At 40.5% G+C, this 25,229-nt stretch overlaps 1 protein-coding gene across 2 annotated transcripts in view; it reads left to right on the top strand.

Annotated features, from left to right (window-relative positions):
* Positions 1 to 25,229, top strand: part of Dock8 (dedicator of cytokinesis 8) — a 218,614-nt gene that overhangs the window by 104,626 nt on the left and 88,759 nt on the right. For both annotated transcript variants that reach the window (XM_047524520.1, XM_047524521.1), the window contains one exon: positions 103 to 265. In XM_047524520.1, the coding sequence (XP_047380476.1) occupies positions 103 to 265 (163 nt within the window). The remainder of the gene's footprint in view (positions 1 to 102; positions 266 to 25,229) is intronic.

The following is a 25,229-nucleotide window of genomic DNA, read 5'->3' as shown; positions in this document are numbered from 1 at the left end:
CAAATTACCCTTAGATCCATGAAAGAAATACAGTACAATAGTCTTTCTAGATCCCTCTTACATGACAATTTCTGTGCTGAAACAGTCCTGGATTCTCTTTAGGCGTGCTCAAACTGGAGATATCTCCAGCTCCAGAGATAATCAACTGCTGTCTGACTCCTGAAATGTTGCCTGTGAAACCCTTTCCTGAAAACCGAACACGTCCACACAAAGAGATTTTGGAATTTCCAATCCGAGAAGTGTATGCCCCTCATACCATGTACAGGTAAGACACACAGGCTCTTGGAAAACTATGGAACCCACCTCAGAGTGGTGTTTAGATAATGCTTTTCTCATCTTCCAACCTATCTTCCTAAGTTTCGGGGAAAAGTGAAATGTGATGTTCATGTAACTATAAATAATTGCTAGATCTCTTTCTAAAGATGGTTTATGTAATTCTCCTTAACAAGAAAGTGTTTTTGAAGTGCAATTTAGATTATAGTGGCTGATTTAGATTTAGATTATAGAAATGAAATAGCTCATTAACTTGGTTTTCTTCTGTGCAGAAGGGCATAAAAGGGAAAAAAAAATATTACTTCAATGTCCTACTTGTCTAAAAGATGGGTCTTTAGCTCAAGGTCGGCTCTGTCCAAGAAAATTTACAGTAATAACAGAAATGTTCTGTATGTGTGCTGGTTGATACAGTAGCCAGTAACATATTCAGCATTTGGCTATTCCATATTTGAAATGTGGTTAATGCAATGGCAGAAATAAAAATATTATCTTATTTAGTCTGAATTTAAATTTATATGGCAACATGTGGCTGGCAACTACCATATTGGAGAGTAAAGAGCCGAACACTGAAGTCCGGAAAAGCCAGGCTGCTTTGGGTGGTCAGGGTCACGTGAGGTGCCACTGATCCTTCACATGAATGATCTCTTGTCTAGATGCATTTGACAAAAGCATTGCTGCTCATGAACTTTTATCATTTATTTTGAGAAGATTTTTTTAATTGCAGTAAAAAAAAAATGCTTTTTCCATCTTTTCTCCACCATCCAGAAATGACATTTTAGTATTTATGAATTTTTAATTTTTATATAGAACATAAATTAAATCACAGTGATTGAATAAAGTCTCTTTATCCCCAGTATCTGGCCACAGACTTCTACAGTGCCTCCCAGTGTCCACTAGCATCATGAACACTTGTGTGTTCTTCCATTTTCTCTGGTTTTACAAACAGACACACACACACACACACACACACACACGCACACACACACACACACACACACATATGTATCTGTGAATACTGAATGATTTTTGGTTTTGGTTTTGTTTTGTCTTGTTTTGATTGATTGATTGATTGATTGATTGATTGATTTGGGTGCTGGGGATTGAACCCCGGGGCACTTAACCACAGAGCCATATCTCCAGCCCTTTCTATTTTTTATTATGAGACAGGGTCCCACTAAGTTGCTTAGAGCCTCACTAAATTGCTGAGTCTGGCTTTGAACTTGTGATCCTCCTGCCTCAGCCTCCAGAGTTTCTGGGATTATAGGCATGTACCATCTCACCTGACCTGAATAATATTATTTTTATATTCACTTAAAATTTACATAATGACCTCACACTCCACATGTACTTTGGTTTTTTCACTTAACAGTATTTTTTTCCTCTTCCTTTTTTCACTATGTTCTCATGAATTTTATTGACTCAATGCATTACATTCAATTAGTCATCTTTCTTTTAAGTTAGTTGGATTGCCACCAATTTAAACAATGGGAACGCCTAAACATCTTTCATTTTAGAAATTTTCAAACTGTGCCATTTCTTTTAACTGCTGAATGGTATTCCTTTGCTTGAAGGGACCATATCTTATTTGTCCATTTCACTCTTGGTAGACATTTGTTTTTTCCATTGCTTGACTCTTACCAACACTGTGCAGTGAGTTTTTGTCCTTTTCTGTGCACCTGTTTGAAAGTTTGAATATGCCTAAAAGTGAAATTGCTGAGTCACAAGTATCATGCCTTTTCAGATTAGTTTAGACTGCTTTTTTCCAAAATTGCACCAGTTTGCTATCCTGCCATCAGTGTAAGAGAATTCCCATTTCCCCACCTGCACTTTGTAGTATTACATGTGTGGAATTAAAATACAAAGAACTTCAGAGCTCACCTCACCAAACACCCTGGCACCGCATTTCCTAATTCACAGAATTGAGATCCAGAAAGACTAAGTGAATGGTTCACTGGGAGCAAAACTTACAGTGAGAAATACAAACAACCCTTCCGTAGAATCAGAGCTCTTCCTTACACGTGTTTGTCCCCTCCACCAATCCTTCCTAACACAGCTCTTCATTTTCTATCTCATTCCTTAAATGCCAACTCAGCCCCACAAGACCTCCTCCGAGATAAGATAAGCTTTCCTAAAATCCAGTCCTTTCAATTCCCACTCCCTAGGGGAAGATGAAGGCATGAAAATGTTTGCTTAGTAGATGCTATGTTTGTATCTTTTAGACACCTTAGCCTATAATTGGAAAATAATAATACTTGTGGCATTGGAATAAACTTGCACCAAGTGAATTCTGTGGTTATCCAACTTCCTCTCAGCATTTAATCACCCATGGGAGTCATTTATAACTCTCTCTGCTCCTTTCGGCAGACATTATCCCTTAATCACATCACAGCAGGATTTGGAATGCATTTGTGCACTGAAAGACTCAGAAATGTAGGAGTGCTAAGGAGGACGTGTCTGGACAAATTGCTACAGACCCAACTTGGTATCATGAGAAACAGACCCCAAACACTCAGTGATGTTCTTGCGCTGTTCTGAACACAGTAGAAAGGTCAATGCCTCTGCACTGGGAACCAGGTCTTTATTCTTGGGAATGATAGAAGATACTTCCCTTGGGTCTAGTGGTCGCTCCTTCCCTTGGACCCAGGCCACCATATTTTATAACTTACTTAAAGAAAGAGAAATGTAATGAACCTGGTTAAAGTCTTATTACATGAAAACTTCAAGAAATGTAGAGATTGTCTTTTCCTAACCTCTTATGTTGTTAAATTTCTAGTATTTCTTCTCCAGTCCTCATGTGCTTGATAGTGGTGATTAGGTGGGTCTTGACAGAAAACCAAGAGTAGATTAAGTCTCCCCTTTCCTACACCTCCACCCCTGTTCATGAAATGGAAATGGTAAGAATCTAGTGAGATAGATCTCTGGGTAAAATTGTTCTGTTAACAAAGTTTGCCTTGGGAAACCTCATCTTCCAATTCTGTCAATTGTGCCTTCTTTTTATTCCTCACCATCTCCCCATGCCTCAAAAAATCCCAAACCTTGTGGCTTTTCTATTTCCTACCCCCATATGAAGGTCTCTTTCAAGCATCTGGTCTCTAAATTCACTCCCCTATGGTATCAAGAACAGGTGTGTCTCTACTGAGAGTTTTATCTAACAATTCCTGATTCTGTTAGAAAAGCTTTCATTTGACTTAACAGGAGAATTCTGGACATGAGGCTAAGAGCCTGGCATGTAGGGCAACTTCTACTGTGGACATTGCTAATTCTACACCAGTCAGCCTGGGCATAGAAAATCAAATATGCAAAAATGAAAATTTAAGAGTCAGAAAATTCAGGGATGGTTCTATGTTTTATAGAGGATTCACCTTATCAATGTGAAATATGGTCCAACTTATAAAAAGTTGATCTACCTGAGCTTATAGAAAACAGATACGTCTGTTGGACCAATGACTGCCTATACCCATAAAACCAGGATTCAAGTGTCAAAGTAGTATACTTTTAACAAACTGTAGAGTCCCCTAGATGGGGTGAGGGGGACATGATTCTAAAGAAAGATATTGCCTGGTCTCAAGTGAAAATGGTGACCAGAGTCACACAGTGCAATAACCTAACATTTATGAGGTTTTGTTTAATACCATACAAGTAGAACTCAAGTTACCTCTACCTCACTTAAAGGAACTTCTGCCACTGAATTGGAGGAAAATGGCTTAAGATCAGCTGAAATTGCTTTCCAGCCCTCAGCCTCACCTTCCTCCCATCACTTCGGGTGTCTCCTTTCTTCACCTGCCCCCTCAGATGTCCTTGGTCAAGGTCACCATGTTGTACTACAGAGAACACTGCTCAAGTAGCGTCCTATGTGAGCCCTTCCCCCTGCCTCTACCCTAGCCAGGTTGCCTTAAGGAGAGGCTCTGGATCAGTTACAGACTGCCCAGGACTCCCAAGAGTTGGGCATTCAGAAAACAAAGGCTTGTTCTGATGGAAAAAGATCAACTCCTAAAGCCAGAAGTGCTAATCTCAGGAATAACCAGGTCTCAAATCAGGGACTTTGATCCTCTGTGAGGACATATCCACCCCCCAGGAGCTGGAGGCATAGCACCAGACTAGTCCCCTGAGATAGCCAAGACAGACTCAGACAAGTGGCTTTAAGAAATCACATGCAAAAAGATAGCAATTCTGAAAGTAGTTGTAAAAAATTAGATTGATAAAAAGGATTATCCAAGTCTGAGCTTGACAATCCTGTCTCTATGTACAGATTTTTAAAATATCAGTTGTTCGTCTATGAACACGTTTCAACCAACTCCTGGCTTATTTTCCATGTGACCAACAGCTGGCACTAGAGATGCCAGCTGCCTTCTGGTGGGAGCAGCATGAAGACTGATTTGGGGCCAAGGCTCAGCAAGGCCTTCAAGGGCATTTTATCCGGTGGCTGCCACGGGGGTGTGTGCAAGATCACAGGCGCCAAGGTTGTAATGAGCTTGTTAAGCTCCTCACCATCCCTTTAACTGGTGATTACATTCAAGAAAGCCATATAAAGTGTATTTCGTCACTCATCCCAGCCCTTCAGAGCCTCTGAGGTCTTGTTTATCCAATTATCAGACTGTCTGTGGAGGACTGTGCTTGCTGGGAACAGGCGTATCAGTTGGAACATGATTTCTTTGATGAATAACTAGCTGTTTGGGGGCCTCCTCCCATATGACCGAATGTTCTCAGACCAGAGGTCTGATCTGGCCTAATAGGGAGGTGCCTCCTGTTTCAGAGCAGAACTTTAAGGAACATCACCAGACTTTTAGTTTACGTGTGAAAAAGAAAGGTGTAGGATAGATGTAAGAGTTGATCTTGAATGAATGGCAGTCAGTTATGATCAGTGAATAAAATTCCTAAGGGAGGGAATGAACCCCAAATAACTCCGGATGAAGTGGTTAGGCAGGAGTTGGGGTACAGGGAGTATCCTTGAATGGGATTCTATTTTGTCCAAGGAAATGAATTCCCACTTTAAAGTCAGCTAGCTCTATATCCAGATAGATCTTCTGCTAGGGCAGGGTGATTGTGTCTCCCAGTAGTGCCCAGTCTTACCCTAGAGACCCCCATTCAGGAGGGCTGGGGTGGTACTCTGGTGATCTCACAATACTCTCCTTTGTTAAAAATCAGAGCTTCCCCTCTGCATGAAAGAGAAGCTTCCATTCTCCTTGAGTAAGATAAAGGTACTGCACAGCATCATCCCAAGGTCCACATCCAAAGGTAATGTAGGCCTCTGAAAACCCAGTGGAGAGGAGCTACTGCTTCACCTGCCTGGTTTGGGAAGCAGTTCCAGTGTACATCTGGACATGAGCTGAGGTGGATATGGCAAAGAACAAGTACGTGTCTATCAAGAACCTCAACACAACAGCATACCTTTCCATGTGAAGATGGTAGTTTTATGGCATAATCCTCATTAGATACTATAAGCACTCTAGTGTTATTGCTAATTAATGATTGGAAGGTTATGACATATTTGGCCCTTGTCTCTTTAAATCACCATCAAAATTATGCCTGACTTAAATCACTGTCAAAAAAAGAAAATCCCTAACTTGGGCACAGTGGTGTACATGCATGTAATCCAAGCACCTTGGGAGGCTAAACCAGGAAGATTTTGAGTTCAAAACCAGCCTCAGCAATTTAGCAAGGTCTTAAATAACTCAGTGAGACCCTATCTCTAAGTAAATAATTTAAAAAGGTTAGAGATGTGGCTCAGTGGTCAATCCCCAGTACAAATATACATTTATATATATTAGCATCCAATTGTTAATTGTTTCTTTGGTTCTTTGAATTGTATTTATTTTGGAATAGAAAACCTGTTACAGTGGTTCAAGACTTGAAAGGTAAAAAAGTGCACAGAGTAAAAATTCTTCTACCATTCCTGATTTCCAACCATTCAGTTTCCCTCTTTGGAAAATGTCCATACATGTGTGTAAATGGTTTGTTTATAAAAGCTTCTGTTCCACAAACAAATGCTTATGAACCTAGTAAAACCAAGTATTGGGTTTCTGGATATAGAAATATAGAAAGCGGTTGATGTTATTCTTTTATTTATTTTACAACTACTGAGTGCCTGCAGTGTGCCCAGACCCTGTTGTAGACATTGCAGAAATAATAGTGACCAAAACAGATAGAAACTATGCACCTTTCATACCTTGACCATTGGAAACAACCATTTTTTTTCAATTTCTTATGCATCCTTTCAGATGTGACTATGCATATCTAACCCAATACAATCATGCATTTTTCCCTGTCCATATAAATGTGGCATGATCTTCACGTTGTTCTGCACTTGGTTTCTTCACAGAGTACTATATTGTGTGAGCACTTTGATATGAATACATGAAACTACTTTTTTATATCTGCACTCCATCGTATTATATGAACAGTTGTGAGTTTTTTAAATCCTGTGTTGATGGACACTTAAGACATTTCTGCTCTTTTGCTATTATAAATGTTATAATGAAATAGCTTAACTCATGACACACCTACGTATTGGAAAAATTCCTAACCCTTTAGAGAAGTGTTTTAAGAACTCTGCCCTATGTATCAGAAAATCCAAAAGCCCAGTCCTTGGTCTTAGAAGTCTCAACTAGCAGAAATTTCCATAATCAAACCTTTTGGGAAGAGCAACGACTGCTCAGATCAAATCTAGCCATTTGAATTTGCCAGGGACTGTACACAAAGACAAGGGAAATCCTGGTGCCAGTAGAAACTTGGTATCAGTAATAAGGCAAGGACACAATTCTCATATTTCTGATATCTTACTCCAAAATTCAGCACTTCTTTTTATAAGAATGAAAAAATTCAGGAGGTGAGCCAATGACCCAGGCTTACTATGCTGAGGTTTTGCAGAGCCATGGTTCCAGTACACCATTCAGCCACTGGGGGGCACAATTAGCTCGCTTTCCAGATTCAGGCACTTCTTTGCCTTTTTCATTAGAAAAGAGAGTGATGGTTTATTAAAGTAGAATATGCATTTCATTTTTTGCCTTTGAAACCCAAGACCAAGAAAAACTAAAAAGTATTCCAGTGTCCCAAGAGATTTCTGTTGTCATTTTTTGCATAGGATTTTATTCTCATGTGCCAGCTTCTGCCTTCTTTCATTAGTAAGTCCAATGCTTTTTGGAAGATGCAGTGGGGAAGGGAACCAAGAAACACATCCCATTGTGCTGAGAGTGAGCTCTCCCTGTTCATTGTACATGTGTACACACTCGCCAATGTTGCCTTATATGAAAAAGAATGTGAAGAATTTTGCTGGAATCCATGGGTGAGGCAGTGATGAAATATGTAAGAGGAGAGGTGCTGTGCACACCTGTGTCACTGGTCCCACAACTCACGGCCCTTATCAGTCTGCTTATTTGTACTCATTCTGAATCCACAGTGTGTTAGTGCTGCTGCCTATCAATGACTATTCCTCCATAGATCTTTTCTTTTACGTAGCATTCAGCAGGGAACTTCATGAGGCATCGTGTTTTCACATGGCTGGGGGTTAAGATGGGTGAGGGCAAGAGGTAATGAAATGAAGGCAACTCCAGGTCTGCGTTTCACTGTGATGACAAATGGTTTGTCCAGACTAGAAGGAGCACCCTTAAATTCAAGATGCCTTCTTTCATTGATTTCAGTACTTGTGTTTGTTTTCTGTTGTTTTTGTTTGTTTTTGAAGAGGGCCTTCACTCATGTTGCCCACGTCTGTCTTGAACTCTTGAGCCCAAGTGACACTCCTGCCTCAGCTTCCCAAATAGCTGGGATTGTTGTTGTGTACCACCATGTCCAGCCTAAGTCGTTATTTTTAAAACCAGTCCTTTAAAACAGCTTTTTCTCTTCTGATGGACTACCCTTCAGGGAGCTGTTGCTATCTGTGGGGAGAGGACTTTCTATGCTTTTTGGCTTTTTTACCCTTAGTTCTAACTTTCCTGTGTGCTTCACAGAGGCCCCAAAGGTTAGCAATCATCCACTCCTCTGAAGCAGAGGCATTTTAACAGCTCTCCATTAATGGATGTCCTGTGGTTTCAGGCCTCAGACAGGCTGCCCTTGGCCCCTCTCAGAAGAAGTGGGGCAAAATATGAGATGCAGTGTCAGGATTTTCTGGGGGGAAAAGTGGATGTGGGTAGGAGGTGTAGGCAAACACCACAGCACGGAATAAATAGAACCATGAGTATCTGGAAGGACTGAGTTTTGACAGCATAAGATAATTTTTACTTGTTTTTGCCTTATTTCCGGTGCTGGGGGTTGAACCTAGAGCCTCATATAAGCAGTAGACAAGCTTGCTATTTACCACTGTGCTGCACCCCAGCTCCAAAATAAGGTAGTTTTTTTTTTTTTTTTTTTTTAACTGTAACTAGTTGCTTAGATTTCATGTATCTTTATTAACTTTAAAAAAAATGGATTTAATTTTTCCACTGGCTTAAAATACCAGAAAGTTTATACAACTTCCCAAAATGGCCCAGTCCCACCTCCTGTGTTTCACACTATTTGTTTGACAACTATTTGTTTTTCAAAGTATAAACCAAGATCTATGGAATTATTTGTTGAAATGTAAATATTATGACTCGATTAGGACAAAAAAGAAGTCAGCTTAATGAGGTACTGATTTCTAAGGGATTTCCATGCCCAAAGTAATAATTATACATTTTAGCATTGAGAAAATCTCAAAGCCCGCATTTTATCATTTTGTACTTAGTGTTAAAAAAACTAAGCAGTTGGTTCCTTTTTTTTTTTTTTTTTTAATCCTTCCGCTTACTCAATAGGAGTGACCTGAGCTAGCCTTTCTCTCTTATCCAAGTTCAAAGACTAGTTCAGCTGCTCTTCTGAAATTCCTTCAATCAATTCACAGGTAGGAGGGAAATCCACTTCTTCATGTTATTAATAGATTTATATTTCTGTTATCTGAAGGTACCAGTTGATATCCTCAAGGAGGACACATACAAAGGCACTCAGAGTCACCGTTTACATTTTGGGGAGGTGAATAAGAAAGAACTCTGACTTGTTCTCTGTAGCTCAGTGTTATAGGATTTTTGCCTCCCCAAGTAGAGACATGGGATTATTCTTCAATTAATGTCCTCTGTTCCTTTCCCTGACCACCTCATTGGGCTCTTGGTGGTTCCCTCTCAGCCTCACCTTTCTGGAAACTTCCCCGTGCTCCTTCAACTCGGCTCATCTCAAACTTGCAGTTCTGTCCTCCCATGCCCTTCTTGCACCCTTGACCTTCACATTCCCTGGTTACAATGCTTTTTAACTTCAGGACGGTTGAGCTGGATGCTGCCAATGTATATGCCATGCAGGAGACTTACATGTGATTATAACTGTTCCATAACACCCACGAGATAGTCTTAATGGGGAGATATAGAAGGGAGGGAAATGACTTATTCTGCTCTGGCAGGTTTTCTTTCACTTTAATAACCAGCCAACCCAGGGGTGAAAACTTGATTGATGGCTGCTTCCTCTTTTGTTAAGAACACACATCACATTAGTGGTCTGTCCTCGCTTTGTGGATAAGCAAAATGATGGTACTTATGCTCCCCAGCCCCTCTCCCTGAATTATTTGGAAGCCAGTGAAATTCTGTTTAGACAGAACATAAAGAGCAACCTTTTTGGTGAGGAATTAGGTGGTGGAAGAGCTACTACTTCATTTAACCTGCCAGGAGGATCAGACTCATTTCTTCATCTATAAAATGTGATAACCCTGTGATACTTACCTCAGGGACTTTGGGGGAAGATTAATAAATACTTTACACATAAAAGTCTTTTGCTAAATGCAAGATACTTTACAGTGCACATTTTATTTGTGGTTGTTATTTATGGTATGGGCATTATATGCCATGGATCCCCATCCTGCTTGCAAACTCCTTGATGGTGGCAGAGGTTCCTACTGTTTCTCCATTCAGGACCTGAAATGGTGTTTTGGGGCCCACTCAGGAAATGCTCTTTGGAATTGGCATGTGGAAGGGGATGAGGTAGGTTGATAACTAACCTAGTTTGCTGGTGTTTTGTTCTGGCAAGAGTTTGGTTGCACCAGATGGCCATGAGAGGTCACTAGTCACATCACTGAGTTCTCAAACTTTCTAATAAGTTATCTCTTCTGCAAGGTCCTGGTAGTGCCTGGTGGCCACCTTGATTTTTGTTGCATGGTCTATCTCTCATTGAGAGTAAACTCTGAGTAGGTGACTAGGGAAAGCTTTTCTCAAGTGAGAATGTTTAGATGTGCTCTCTGCTTTGACTTTGCACCTGGAAACATATGTCTTTCTATAGTCTTGAAATGAGAGTGGAGCTTTGGTCTTGCGCAGGTCAGGAGGACAGGCAGTTGGTGACCACCTTCAACACCAATCATTGCTGGAAGAGAGATCTTGCTGTTCCTCTGATGCCCCACGGGGTGCACCTTTCCTACTCACTGATCACTAAGGAGAGATGATTGCCTACAATTCTATCCGATGCCACAAAGTTGTCATTGTAGCTACCTGTTACCAAATTATATGATATTTTTAATAATCTTGTTGTCTTTGCTGTTTTCTTGTCTTGAATCAGGTAGTCAAGCCATGGTCCATTGATGAGTTATATTCTATGCAAAGGAAACAGACTGGGTTAATTGTACAATCTACTCAGTAAGCAGAACAGCAGTCACTGAATGGGACTGATAAAGTAAAATGGGAGGGAAACTCATGACGAGTGGGAAGTTTTCCACTTAAAGTCCAAGGTCTTTTTACTCATAGGGGTAGATGGACATGATGCTTTTTGGTTGAAGATGTCTTGGTAACAGTCTTCTCTGGATGACTTTCTAGCATCTTGCAAACCCTACATTTTGGCACTGTACCCCATGTTCTGACTCCCATGTAGAACTTTCACCAAAGTCAGTAAAAACTCTGCAAGAATCAGAATTTATTCAGAAATTTAGCTTGTACTTAATAAATGATTCCATAGATGTGTCAGCACCTCTAAGTGTTCATATGCTTGTTTGGTGGATTCTGGGTGTGACCGTTTGGAAAAGGTAGTGGAGAAAGATAGCAGCAGCAGGAGTAACATTTGATGTTGCTAAATAGAAGTCCCAAGGCAGGCCTGGTACACAGGTGGGTGGGACCATGGTTTAGGTAACTCCTGATACCCAACTCTGAAAAATTGAAAAATCACTTCCTAAAGAATTAGATGCCTTGGGCAATAAGCCTTTGGACCTAACTCTGCCCCCTTGAGGTTACTGACAGGAGCTGTGGTACTCAACAAGACCAAAAATTCTTGTTACTACAGAGTGTGTCTCCCCCATGAATTCTTGTTTGGGGATGAGGTGAGGGAACACTAGAGCTTAGAGAGGGATACCCTTCTTTGATGCCACCTCTCATATCTTCTTCCAGAGTTGAGTTCCAACTCAAACTCTTATCATCAGAATGGGAATCCAGACATCAAAAAATGTCTTTCTGTAGGTCAGGAAGAGGTGAAGTCCACACAACTGACTATTAACCCTTAGGATGATCTGGGCATGGGACAGCCCCTGTGGACTTGTCACACTGGTGTGAGTGTGGGGGGTAAGAACAACCCCCTCAGCTCCTTCCTCACCCTCTTGTTCAGGGACAGAGAGAGTGAAATATTTTCCCTTTGAAAATCTATGACTACTGTTGATGCATCCATCTAACCAGCACATCTGAGCCCCTGCTGTATGCCAGGCACTGTGCTTGGTGTTGATAGACAAGGAGGGGTGACTGGCTGCCTCTGGGAGCAAACCCCAGTCTCCTAGAAGACACCAGAATTACTCAAAACCACCCCAATCTACAGGTCTGATACACAGCTTCATCCTGCAGCCACCTTGAGATCTTTCAAAGTTGTCCACGCAAGCCTTCTCTCTCACTAGCTGCCCAGAGCTGCATATGATTGTAGAGGTAGCTGAAGGCATCTCGAATATTTATTTCCTAACAGGCCTACTGCTTCTCTATTTCAAAAATGTCCTTCCCCAACCCCAACCATGGCCTATGGCAATATTAAAAACATTGGAAGTGATCAAATTAGCATCTTGATGAATAGTGTTGTTTTGTTCATTGGTCATTTCTTTGAATGGACAGGAGACTATTAAAGGGTCTGCCCAAAATTAGAATAAAAAGTCAGCTTTAGAAACAGAAAAATTGGAAAGTTTCTGGTATGCATACGTGTTTCTTCTCTGCTGGCAGATTTATTTTAGGAAACTATTTGCAAAGCCTGGAAAAAAAATGTTCTCTCTCTGTCCATTAAAGAAACATGCAGGTTAGTTCCTACTAGTTCTCCAAGTGACACTTTAGTACGATGGCCTTTTAAAAGAAATGCAGCATAGTCTAGTTTTGGTATCCAAACAGTGTATTTAAACTTGAATTTTAGGTCTTGTACAAAGACCTAATATTATTCAAATATTTGTTTTGCTTTTATTTACAGGAGATTTTCTTTAAAACTTTGTGGGTTCAGAGGAGAGGGACAGATATTAGTAGTAGGTACTTTTTAGTATCTTCTCTTTTGTGTAAACTGTCATAGCCTCTTTAGGGGACATTAGTTAATAAAATCAGAAACTAGAACCAAAGAAAAAGTATTTATATTTTTAGAAATTCTCAAGCTTTTTTTAAACTTACTTGGAAATTGAATTGACTCCAAGGAGGCTCTTTTGAAATTAAGAATATTTCCCCACAGGTAGTTATTGCATTATGCTCCACAGACCAAGAGGATAACTCTGTGACTAATTCAAGAGGCAGAAATTTTAAAGCCATTTTTTTTCAAGGAAACATCTGTTTAAGTATCAGAGAATAACCTAATGTATACTTGAAGAAATAAATGCACTTGTCTTAGTTACTACTCATTGATGCCTCCCCAAAACTTCGCAGCTTAGAGCAACAGTTAGGATTCAGCTTGTGTGAATTATCCAGTTGTACTTTAACTGGGTGTTCCTGCTCAGGTCCTTCAAATAGCTGTGATCAAGATATCAGCCAAGGTTGAGTCTTCTCAGCGACTCCGTGGAGAAGGATCTGCTTCCAAGCTCACTCTGTGATGGTGGGAAAAATCCATTGCTCCTGGGTTGTTGGACTGAGGGCCTCAGTTCCCCACCAGTTACCAGATAGAGGCATCCCTAAGACCCTTGCCACATTGGTCTCTTCCAAGGGCTGCTCACAACATGGCTACTGGCTTCATCAGAACAAGCAAGGTGGAAGCCAGAGTCTTTTTGTAACCTAATCTCAAAAGTCATATCCCATTCTCATTCAAAGCCAGTCACTAGGTGTAACCCATATTCACAGGAGGAGCATCACACAGGGCAAGACCACCAGGAGGCAAGGTTGACTGGCAGCTATCTTAGAAGCTGCTAGCATAGTTCTTAACCAAGCTACCTGTTTTAATCATCTCTTTTCACTGCTGTGACTGAAAGACCTGACAGGAACAATTGCAGAGGAGGAAAGTTTATTTGGGGTCTCATAGTTTCAGAGGTCCCAGTCCATATGCAGCTGGCTCCATTCCTTGGAACTCAAGGTAAGGCTGAACATCATGGCGGAAGAGTGTGGTGGAAGGAAGTGGCTCACGTGCTGAACCAGAAGCAGAGAGATTCCACTCACCAGATACAAAATATAAACCCCAAAGCCACACCTGCAACGGCCACCTCCTCCAGTCACCTTCAGTATCCACCTTCAGTTGCCACTCAGTTAATCCCCATTGGATGACTAATTCATTGATTGGGTTAAGGTTCTCATAACTCAATCATTTCTCCTCTCAAACTTCTTGCATTGTCTCACACATGAGCTTTTGGGGGACACCTCAGATCAAAGCCATAGCACCACCAAAAATTGAGAGAGTTCCAGTTGTATGGATTGGGAAGAACACAGAGGGTGGAGGGCAAACAAGGGAGTCTGGGTGAGTCCTGTGGATGCCACGGGAAAGGCTGTCTAGGGAAAACATCCCCCCCAGCCTGGTATATTTCCCGCACAGCTGCAAGGCATCACTTCCTAATAAAAGAAAAATAACCAGTTTTGACAGATCTTCAAAATCGAGAAGTGTCCTTTCCCCCCACCTGCTGTCTAGACACACTCCAAAGAAATAAACCTGCAAATTAGGGGGGGATTTTTTTTTACCTAAGTTAAAGCAGATTTCCCACATTTTCTTATATTTGGTAGTTGGGGACCAGAGGAAACCCTGAACTACTGTATATACGAAAGGATAAGGTTATTTCTCCTCTTGGCCAGCACCCCAGTACCTTGCTCACCCCACCCCTCTCTAATCCCCCACCATATACTCCCCAAGCATCTGAAGATCTGTGTGTGTGTGTGTGTTTGGTACCAAGTACACTGAGCAAAAGCTATGAAGGGTAAAATTTGCAGGATGTCTGAAATGTACATTGCTTGAGTTGTTACAATCCCACCCCATTTAGAAAAAAACACATTCTTGTATTTGTAGGCATCCAAAAAATAACTGAAATGGAGTTATTTCAAGTGGGGGCTTAATCTATAGAACAAATTCCTAAGCCCTCCCTATATGAAAAGCACAAGGACAAATAAGATAAATATCCAAATCACTTAGACCCTTTAAACCACATCACAGGTGCCATGGGGAAGAGCCAGAAGTTGACAGCGATACATTTGCCCAATAAATGTTTTGAATATTTCGTTAGTCTCAAATTTAAGAAAAATTGTAATATAAAAAAATTTTGATTTGGGTGCCTTTTGACCTTTCCTTGCTTTGTAATTCTCCTCGACCCCTCCAACCCCCTTCCCCCAGCCCAAGTTTGCATCCAGATCTCACTAAACAATGCCTCTTGGTAATGACTCCATTCTCTTTCAACTTCTTTCTCCATTCACATTTTCAGTCCAAAAGTCCAGCCTCTTTGTAAGAAAAAATACTGAGTAAACTAATTCCTACTAAAATGAGGGTGAACGATACATAAACCTCTTAATCCATTAAATCTGCTGAGCAGAGTTTCAAAAGGAAGTTTGGGGACATGGATACCTTAACTGGTAAAATTTCAGTTCAGTATGGTTTAAAAATATTTTCAAGCAGGGTTAGAGGGAGATTTATTTTTTGTTTATTAAAGTAGTCAGGTTTCCCCCCCAGTAGGTTTCAAATGCTTGAATATTTGTGATTCTTTTTAATAGAAACCTGACCTGAGATTCTGCTTTATAAGGCAAAAGGAATGTGAGTTCTGTTTGCTCATTTAAAAGGAATTTTTAACCTACCTCCTAAAAAGGCATGGGATGGGAATTGATATCATAGAAAAATTACCCTACAAATATCATAGTAGCTGTGAGTATTCAAATGATGTTCAAAGATAAACTATTGGGTTCAAACTCCCCACACACAAAACAAAAAGACAACTTATTGGGAGTAATGATAGTTGTTTTATACAAAATCACCATATCTGATATTCAAGATGCAGTTCATTGATTGAGAAAGCATAAATAACCCAAAAATTATTTTAAGAGGGTGTAATAAGAGGTATTAGGGCTGGCTATCATTTGGGGTTCTCTCCTTTGATTTCTGGTTTTGAGTGCATTTGTTTAACATAAAAAAATTGCAGAAAGGGAATACTGGGTCACTTATTGTAGTGTTTCTAAACAATTTGGTAACGTTTTCTCTATGGCTTCTTAACTGCATTTGCTTTTGGGGCTGGAGCAGAGGTCCCTGATGTTCAGAGAACAGAGCCAGCCTTGATCCAGAACATAGCAGCCTCACCCAAGGAGCCCAAGGTCACTTGGGGACACACTACTGCTGGAAACCACCCCAGTGCTTCCTTGCAGTCCTGTCCCCTCTCCCAGCACAGGCAGCCTCCTGCCACTCTGTCTATGCCCTGGAACAGGTTTCACACTCTGTTTTCCTCCATCTGAATTCTTAAGGTGGCCTTTCTCTTCATCCTACATGTCAGGGGGGTTTCTTCCCATTTTTTCACTGATTCCTTTGTGAGTTTGCATTTTGATCTGACCTGAAACGTCAGAAACAGGAATAGACACAAACAATGTCATGAGTCTGTCGTCATAGAATGACAAGAGAGGACCTGGCCAGTGTTCTATTTTTATGCACTTATTTATGAAACTTCCCATTTTAAAAAAGGGACTGAGGCAGCTTATAGAGATTGTATAACAAGGTGTGAATTTTCTGGGTGAAAATAAAATAAGGAAAGGAAAATCAATCAAAATCTGGTTAAGTTTATTTTACAAAATATATCTTAATGTCTGACAATTCCTCTAAAGGCACCTGCAAATTTGTCATCGAGCTTCCTAGTAGCCGAGGGGCAGAGACTCACAATGACCTATAAGATTCATGTCTGCCAAATTAAAAACAAACCAGTTCTCTTGAATTAGTGCTTCTCAAACTTGAATATGCATTTGAATCACCTGTGCAGGTTCTGATCCAGCAGGTCTGTGCTGCATTTCTAACTGGTCTGGGGTGGGGGATGAGTACTCATGTTAGTTACTGCCCCAGCATCCCTGGAACATCCTTTGAGTAGTAAAGTTTTATCTCACTTGTAAGCATGTATTTACGAAGCATGCTTCCACTTTAAAAGAAAAAAAGAAAAAGAAAAAAAAGCTACATTAGGTTTGCAAGCTTCTTAGGTAATTCCAGGACATATAAAATATTGAGCTCTAAGATTTCTACATTTAATTTGCTCTTGATGAATTTAAAATGTCCACACCTCTAACATAAGGGGACAATACTCTCATCTTAGTGCTAAGCAATTTCAAATCTATTTTTTTTTTTAAATCTTATAGTTTGTTTAGGGGGGATGTTTTTTAGTCAGTATAAATATTTTAAGATCACATTAGCATAAACTTCTGGTGGATCTGATTGTTGACCAAAGACACTGTTCTTAGAAGTAGGTGGGTCTAACTCAGAGCACCTGGATTTGAATTGCATTGTACCATTTGCTAGCTGTGTTAGTTGGGCAGGTTATGTACTCTCTCTGTGCCTTTACTCTCTCATGAACCCAATGAGGCTAGGTATCTGTCATAGGTGTTTAGAAACAGTGCCTGCAAATAGAATAAAGTAATATTAGCTATTTTTATTACTGTATCTAAAATAGACTTTCCTGGCAGTGAAATATGTGTGATAAATTAAAATCACCTCCTCAGCCGATTGCCTTGAAATACCTTGAAAAAATATATCTAGATATGCAGTTTTCTTTTGAATTCTAAAGGAAAAAACACCAGGTAACTCTAAGATCTTATTGCTATTAGTAGCCATTTGAGATTCACTCTGATAGAATCAGTTTGTTGCCAACAAACTGCTGAAGAGAGTAAAGGGCACTGACCTTTTCGGTATTTTTCCAATGAAATCATCTTGTTTGTTGGTACAATTGGTTTTGCTGCATTTCCACTGCAGAAAATAATTCATCAGCTCCCTCACTCTGTCTTTGCAAAAAAAAAAAAAAAAAAAAAGACTAGAGAGGGAGAGTTTTAAAACACAAGTAAAGAAAAACAAATTACTTTGAAATTGCCAAACTTGTTAGGTTGAGGAAAATAGAAAGCTTTTTATGTGTAGGACTGTGGCAGTGGTGGACTATTAGGAGAACCAGGTGCTCATTTACCAGCCCATCTCCTTTAATCCAGTGCATATCACTAGTAGTATGCTACTAAACCAACACAAATGTCTCAGGCTGTCAGAAAACTAACAAAACCAGTCATGGTGGTGCATGCCTGTAATCCCAGTGGCTCAGGAGGCTGAGGCAAGAGCATCACAAGTTCAAAGCCAGCCTCAGCAACTTAGTGAGGCCCTACGCAACTTAGTGAGACGCTGTCTCAAAATAAAAATAAAAGGGACTGGGGATGTGACTCAGTAGTTAAGCAACCCTGGGTTCAATCCCCAGCACCAAAAAAAGAGAAAATTAATCAAATATAAAAACTAGTTTTTCTGGTATTTTATTCTCTCCCCCTTTTCCAATATCCATATCCAAGGATTTTTTTTTAAGATTTCTCTAAGTTGGAAGCACCTGACTACATGATATTTAAAACATGTTAAAACATATTTAAAACATGTGCCTACGTCCTCATTTATTAAATGCACTTTACGTATAATTTTGTAGCAGTCTACAAACTAGGGAGAATTTTTTTTTAATTGCAAGTTAAAATTAGTAGTCTTGTCATTGACTGATGAAATTTTGCATTAAAAAAAGCATTTAATTAAAAATTCATTAATTCTGATTTTAAGGTTTTTTTCATGTTTTATAGCTAATAATTTTGGGGGTCTCAGACTTTTTTATGGAATCCTAAGATGTCCATAGGTCCTAGGCTCTGTGCTTGTCATCGTGAATGTTAAAGTCCCACCCACAACCCAATCCCAGCTCAGAGTAGAAATTTGTCCAACACTTGCTAACTAACTGGTAAAAAATGAATTTCAGTGACAAATGGAACTGGACTTCTGAATGCTCCCTTATTTCACCATTTTCTGGAATGCAACATGTTAACCTAGGGGCTGGTAACCAGAAGACACAGAGACTGGGGAAACTGAAAGAGAGACAAAGAGAACACACATAAAGACACAGAGAAAGCATTAGACATTGAGAGAAACTAAAAAACAGAGAGGGAAATCCCCAGAGATGGATCAGTTCTCTAAGTAATATACATTAATATCTCACAATTCAGCAGAATGTTTGAAGATACGTTTTAAAATCCACTCCGCTGTTGGACACAATCCTCATAAGATCATCCGAATCTGTGTATTTTGCAGTTTACAAAGCAGTTCTCAGGTATCCTTACGTTGAGACTAAATCCAAACCCTTTTTAGTACAGGTGAGGAAATTGATTAGTTCTCCTTGTATATGTGGAGCATTTTGCAGTGTTTCAAAGGACCCAGTGTCTTCCTTGGTTAGGGCCACTGATGACACATCTCCATACAAACCCATCTCTTCTGGTATAAAAGCAACTTCAATTACAGGCCCTACTGATATTCAACAGGCCACAAAATCAGCAATTCTTTTTCTTTTTTTCTTTTTTTTAAGTGTGTATTTGTTAGTATGACTTTGTTGCAAACTGTTCATTGAAATTTCAGCAAGAAGACTAAAATCGATACCTATTCCATTTCAAAATCAAACCCACTCTTTTATTTCCCCACACAGTCTTCTAATGTTTACCTTTCGTGCATATTCAGTGTTTGTGTATTGACAGCCCTGTCAGATATAAAAATTTTATCTTCCAAGTTTGCGCTGAGAGCATAAGGCGTTTAACTCCCTTCAGTCCTACTTTCAAAGAGATACACACACAAAACAGAAGTACCTAGGGTTGTTTGTTCTTGAACAATTACAGTTAATTCCTTAACTCTCTTTGGTATTTCCAAGGCCCTGTATTGAAATATTCTCAGAGGACAGAGGGCTAGGCTTCTGGTTTTATGACACAACTGATTGGTACCCCATTTACCTTGGCAGGTGTGGGGTGACACAGAAAAAAATGTTTCATTTAAAACATGGTTTAAGTTGCCATTACCAAGAATGGAAGACACATAAACATTGCATCATGGGGTTAACTTGCACCTCCACCCTTCATAACCAGGCTTTTTTCACAAAAGAATTAACCCCCAATATCATGACTCTCTTACCCCCTGTGGCTTATTCTGCTAAAATAAGGTCAACTCAAATGATCAATAATGTCTACTCATCATAGTCGTCCATCCCTTTCATCACAGAAAGTATCTGCCCTGAAGAACTGAGCATTCTCCAACTTCTGCTCCAGCAGCTTCATTTTCTCATTAAATTTCTCCCTGTACCTCATCCCTGCACCTCGCTGATGCTGGGAGGTTGGCTACTGCTGACAGAGGCCTTTGTTCTTCCTGTCAATCTGCTCAGCTCTCCTCTTAAGGCATTCTGCTCTTTCTCTCTGTTCTGGCTGACTGCGCTAGAAGCTCAGCTGCAGAGCAGTTCAAAGTGTCCAGTTGCTTAAACTGGGGACTGGTGTGCTTTCTTGCTATAGCTCACTTGCTCCAAGCTATGGAAGTCCCTGAGAAAGCACATGGTGGTCATCTTGGGAATAAGGGACAGGGATAGGTTTTTTCCCTTGTTTCTGTACACTGAATGAGGCTAAACTTAGGATAAGCCAAACTAATGTTTCTTGCATTGTGACTTTGAATGATTTTGAGGTTGGTTTAGATTAAGGAAATAAAAGAGGGTCCCCAAACAGATAAGTTTGGTCCACAATTTGATGAAAGAATAACTGAATTCCACACTTATCCCCAAGACCTGCTCCTTTATAACAGTTTAAAAATAAGTTGAGCACTTATTATAGCTCAGTGTAGAACAGTACCTAGCATCCCATAGGACATAGGTTCCATCCCCATACTCTGGCAAATCAATCAATAAAAATAAGTTGAGGGTGTGTTGCTGAATCTGTGAGAGAAAAAAAAAATAGAGTTTCCAAAAACAGTTTTTAACCAAGAGAAGCCATCTAAAGAATTCTGGAAAGAAGTTGATTACTGATGACTACTAACTGTCCCATTCTCTATGTATGGTACATATGACTGAAGAAAACCATTTTGGGCCACATTTAGGGAAAGATAAGATTATCCTAAATGCCTTGTTCATGGACTAGACCTGTAGTTACTAAAGACTTTCAGAATAACTTTGTCATAACAAGTGATTCATATTTAGGGTATGGGCTATAAACTCACAAATCCTTAGATAATGTTATTGTTAGGATTTTTCTGTGGCAAATATGAGGCATTTCATTTATCAAATATAAAATATTAAGAGCCTGTTTATCAGGTTGTTAATAATTACTCTGATCTGGTTTAGGCACTGTGGATTACTGACTTTGCAGGCAGATCTTCCCTCCCAAGAGAAAACATTACTATTCTCTTCTACTTGTTATTTAACAGGATGCCAGTTTAACAAAACCTATTACTTAGTATTTTTATCAATTAAAAAAAGTGGTGATCCCTAGGAAAAGCATCTCAAAAAAATTTTAGGGAAAGTCATCCAACTTTTCTGATAATGACCTGCAAAAAGAGATGTGGGACTAGACTCTCTTGAAGTTTCCTTGCAGCTGTATGCTCCATAGAAAGTGCAGGAAGCCTGGGCAGAGCAGACTACCTGTGCTGGTGAGGGTGGAATATAGGAGCTAGCAGCCCCTTCAGAAACAACATGCTAAACTGTTGACTGAGTTGCTGTTGTGTAGGACAGGGTCACGGTACCCCCTATATGGGGCCTAGGACACGTGTGGTGACAGCCAACCTGATTATCCAGTCTGGCAGGGCTACTTCTGCTGTGATTTACACAGCCCTTTTCATCTAGCTACTTCAAAGCATTTTTACAAACTTTGGCTCATTATTCCTCCAACCAACAGCATTAAAGCAAGGTTGATTGGTGTCTTTTCAATTAACTCAAAGATTAAGAAACTGAGCAAAACAGAATTTAGACATATTCTTCCAAAAGTATGCTGCATTGCAGAGGAGCAAAAACAAAGTGTTCATGACCATTTTATAATTGAAAAAAAAAAGGAAAAAATCTAAATGCCTATTTTCAGAGGTAGTATAAATTATGGCACATTCATATTATGGAATATCATGCAGCCATTAAAATAATTTTTATTAAAACTTGTTTTAAAGGCTGCAGTTGTGACTCAGTGGTGAAGTACTTATTACCTAGCATGTGTGAGACCCTGGGTTCCATCCTCAGCACCACATAAAATCTGATAAAATAAAGGTATTGTGTCCATCTACAACTAAAAAATAAATAAATTTTTTAAAAAAGACTTGCTTTAGTTAGCTTTTGTATTGCTGTGACCAAAATATCTCACAAGAACAACTTAGAGGAGAGAAAGTTTATTTTGGAGCTCATAGTTTCAGAGGTCTTAGGCCATAAATGGCCAACTCCATTGCTCTGAGCCCAAGTTGAGATAGCATATCATGACCCACCTCCTCCAGCCACCCCACCTGCCTACAGTTAACACCTTGCCAGTCCATTCCAACCAGGATGAACTGATGGGTAACAGCTCTCACAATTCAGTCATTTCCCCTCTGAATATTCCTACATTTACACAGGAGATTCTAGGGAACACCTCATACCCAAACACTCATAAGACTATTTAGTCATGTTGGGAAAAATATCATAATTGAACAATGTTAAGTAACACAAAAATAAAATAAAGCTTTGTATATCCAGTAAAGAGATTTAATGTATAGAGGAAGAGACTAATGGCAATATTCTAAAGTTTTAACAGTGATTTTTCCCAGTGCAGGGGGTCATTGAGTGGTGGCCATTTTCTTCTTTATGCTTTTTCTGTACTTTTGGTTATTCAGGATTGGCACACAGTACTTTCTTATTTTGCTTTCATAATCATATGTGTATATATGATAATTATGTAATTGTGAAAGAGAAGAGAGAGGGTGTAATGAGAGAGAGTGGAGTGGACCAGTTAATGGTAGGAGAGACCTGTGAGGATGTGAGCTGAATACCAAGAGATGAGAAAGAGCCCATCATTTAGAGACCTGGGGAGAGCTCCAGGAATCGCAGGGATGAAAACCTTGGGGTGGGAGTAGTTTGAAAATGACCTTGGTCTTAAAAAAGGCCAGTGTGTAAAAGTGATGAGAGAAGGTCTAAGAATTTTCCAAGAGGCAGATGATGTAGGACCTGTAACAATGAGTTTGAGAAATTCTTGCAGGTACCTGACACAACCTATTTTACATTTTTGAAAAATCCTTCTCACCAGTACAAAAGGAGTAGATTATAAGGAGCAAGGGTAGAAGTCCTAGGCAATTAAGAAAGCATGGCAGTGGTCTGAGTGGAGAGACAGGGACAGTGTGGGGTCACAGTGGAGTGCACCTAACTTATCAGCCATGTGGGGGAAATGATCATCATCATAGCTGTCCCTTGTTAAGCTCTTGCTCATTAAGGCCCTCTATAGTCTATAGGTTGGAGCTATGATCAGTCCCATTGGGGTTTTGGAAAGGCTGAGTAACTTGCCCAAGGCCATACAGCTAAAAGAGGCAAAGGAGGAGTACCACAGGTGCTCAAATGAACATTAGCTCTCTTGTCTGAGTGGCAGCAGTGGAGATGAACAAGATCAAGCAATGGGCAGAGAGAGGTCTGTACCCCACATGCATCCCACACCCCAACTGTAAACTCTTCTGCCATCCATCACTATCCCCACATCCACTCCCAATAGCAATTGTGTTCTCCTCCGTCTCCTGCCATCAGGGTTGGGCTGCGTTACGTGGACAGAGCAAGATCTGGGGGTGCTGCTGAGTTAGCTGTGAGGTACAGTGGAACCAGCATTGCTCTGAACCCTGTGACTGGTTGTGGCTGACCCACAGAGTGAGCTGACACTTTACCTTGAGGGCCTCAGTTTAGTCATCCTAAAAAGTTGGAGTTCAAGCCTCTCAACTGCAGCATCTTCATCTGTCACAGCCTGTTACCTGCTTTCCTGGGTAGGGCCTCTATGCTTAACTGATATTTGATGCTCATTGAGTATTCTGCCATTTAAATTCACTTCCTTTTGATGAAACTGTTGCCTCACATTTATCTTCTTTTTCATTTGAATGTAAGTGGTCAATGCAGCCAGTAATGAGCCTATTAAAAGAGTCCAACGAAAGGACAAGATGGAAACTAGAAAGAGCTGGGAGCCAAGGCCAGAAATCAAGGGGGAAAGCTTGTGCCAGTTGCTGCCACATCAGGGCAATGATACCATTGTGCAAAGAACCCAGAAAGACCACAAGATTACAGCAACTCAAACTGTTCCCAGCACAGTCACCCCATTCTGCCTCCAGTGAGTCTCCCAATTTAGAGATACTGGGTTAAATGAAAAATAGGAACTGCTACTTACTTGTCTATGTACTTTTGTTTTTTTTTTTTTTTAGACAGGGTCTCAGTAAGTTGCTGAGGCTGGCCTTGAACTCAAGATCTTCTTGCCTCAGCTTCCCAAGTACCTAAGACTACAGGAGTGCACACCATGCCCAGCTCCTTTATGTTCTTGACAGTTCCAAATATTGTTTTTGTTCTTGAATATCTGAGGGCATTCATTACTGAGCATGATGTTTGAGGAGAGAATCCTTATGCTATGGCTTTTCCTTCCCCAATGTGGGATGTTCTTCTGTAGCCAGATACATTTATTTCAATGTTTTTCCAAGTGATTTCTAAGAATATTAAATGTGTGAAATACATTTTGAAAGAATAAACAAATGAATTGAGTTCTGAGGTCAAAACACTTGGGGAGCCAGGCACGGTGGTGTACAACTATAATCCCAGCAACCTGAGAGGCTGAGACAAAAGGAGCAGTGTTGGGGGCTATGCCATGCGAACTACGCCAAGATGGCGCCTGGCAGCCAGCCAGAAGTTGTTTTGATCACATCGGCGGTGAGGAAGTTGGTTAACATAAACACACTCAGGTGCTCTATCATAGGCCGTGTTCAAGTGAGTCCACGCACACAGCGTGTGCACATGAGTTCCCGAATGCTCCTGCTCGTGCCTGCTCTTTTTGACCTTTACCGTGATTGGGCAGCTGGCTCTTCGTCTGATCTTCGCTTAACTGGCATGGCCCTACCCTCCGCCTCCTGGAGGGAATATAAGCGGGCAGTAGGCAGTAGGCAAAAAGCAGAAAGCAGTAGGCAGAAGGCAGAAGGCAGATGGCAGATTGCAGAGCGGAAGACTAAGAACACACCTCTAGGTCGCAGATTGCAGATCGCAGATTGCAGATCACAGATCACAGTATGCGGGACACACCACTAAGAAGCACCTCTGATAGACAGCACCTTTAGCATGCACCTCTAGCACGCACCTTTAGTTCGCAGGATGCAGGATGCACCTCTTAGAAGAAGCAGCAGAACTCTAAGAAGAAGTAGATCTCTGAAAGCGTAGCAAGTTCTCTTTTCCTCTAAGCAAAGTCTTTCTCCCTCTCAAAGCCTCTCTTCCTCTATAAGCTAGAGAATAAGCAAGCAAGCAAGGAAGCAGCTCAGGAATAGAAGTAGTTTATTTCCAGCCCACCTCCGATAAATACCCGCGCGATTGTTGCTGCAAACGGTAACAAATATCCGTGGGTTTGTTGCTG

This window comes from Sciurus carolinensis, chromosome 14 (genome assembly GCF_902686445.1).
Source record: "Sciurus carolinensis chromosome 14, mSciCar1.2, whole genome shotgun sequence".
NCBI lineage: Eukaryota > Metazoa > Chordata > Mammalia > Rodentia > Sciuridae > Sciurus > Sciurus carolinensis.
This window is presented reverse-complemented; position numbering and strand designations above follow the sequence as displayed.